Raw genomic sequence first — 758 nt, 5'->3', positions numbered from 1 at the left:
AATTGAATCACTGTAAAAAAGAAAAGCACTCTTCTATTTATTTCTTTGCTTTTTTGTATCAAAGTAAGTCTTCGCTCATTTCTCTTTGCCCCATTCTTCGGAGACGTACTTTAACAAATCCGTCAGATTCTCGAATTCGGTTCGACTCTGAGGAGGATCGTTCTTCGGTATTCGTGGTAAGAGATTTCCGACTTTCATTCTGAATTCCTCGGCAGTTTTAGCACCGGATAGCTTCCAGATTCCATAGAAAAGTATACCGCAGCCACCGATGGCCCAGGCGGAGCCCCAGAACAAAGCTCTGGTCGCAAGAGCGACTCCAGATTCGTGTAAGCCTTTTCCTCCCATGACTCCAGCGTCAAAACCCTTCGTGTCACGTTTTTTAGCTGCTGCGAGCGCACTGGAGAAGCCGATCAGACCTGACGCTCCTGCTATGCTTCCCAGGAACAGAGTTCCTGAAAAATAAATTTATAATTGGACTTCTGGACTTGGAAATTTATTGTTATTTACCGTATAACCTCTCCTTCTTCTTTTTCGCCTCCGGGTCTGTCATGTCTATTATTTCACATTATATCGTTCTCTAATTATTATTATAACGAGCATATACTACTAGAGTGAAGATAATTAAAGGGTTCTTCGATAAATTCGAAGATAACCCGATTAAACTATTCAAGACACCGACATGCTGTTTATTTCCTGATCATTTCCCAGCATGAACCATAGATCATGTCTGGTATTCTGGTATCAGATATGATTGCTCG

General features: G+C 41.7%; 1 protein-coding gene across 1 annotated transcript; it reads right to left on the bottom strand.

Annotated features, from left to right (window-relative positions):
• Positions 1-6: 6 nt before the first annotated feature.
• LOC108629483 (transmembrane protein 242) lies at positions 7-720 on the bottom strand. The gene is made up of 2 exons (XM_018032190.2): positions 508-720; positions 7-452 (listed from the first exon to the last, which is right to left on the bottom strand). Exons 1-2 carry the CDS (start codon positions 548-550, stop codon positions 76-78), a joined length of 420 nt encoding a protein of 139 aa, XP_017887679.1. The 5' UTR covers positions 551-720; the 3' UTR covers positions 7-75.
• Positions 721-758: the final 38 nt, after the last annotated feature.

Source organism: Ceratina calcarata, unplaced genomic scaffold (genome assembly GCF_001652005.2).
Source record: "Ceratina calcarata isolate Rehan_Ccalc_2016 unplaced genomic scaffold, ASM165200v1 scaffold134.2, whole genome shotgun sequence".
Lineage (NCBI taxonomy): Eukaryota > Metazoa > Arthropoda > Insecta > Hymenoptera > Apidae > Ceratina > Ceratina calcarata.
This window is presented reverse-complemented; position numbering and strand designations above follow the sequence as displayed.

Bases quoted from the DNA above. Each gene is read 5' to 3' on its own strand.
- LOC108629483 (XM_018032190.2), bottom strand. From the start codon at position 550: ATGACAGACCCGGAGGCGAAAAAGAAGAAGGAGAGGTTATACG. The intron at 453-507 runs GTAAATAACAAT...TTTATTTTTCAG, and splicing joins GAAGAAGGAGAGGTTATACG to GAACTCTGTTCCTGGGAAGC.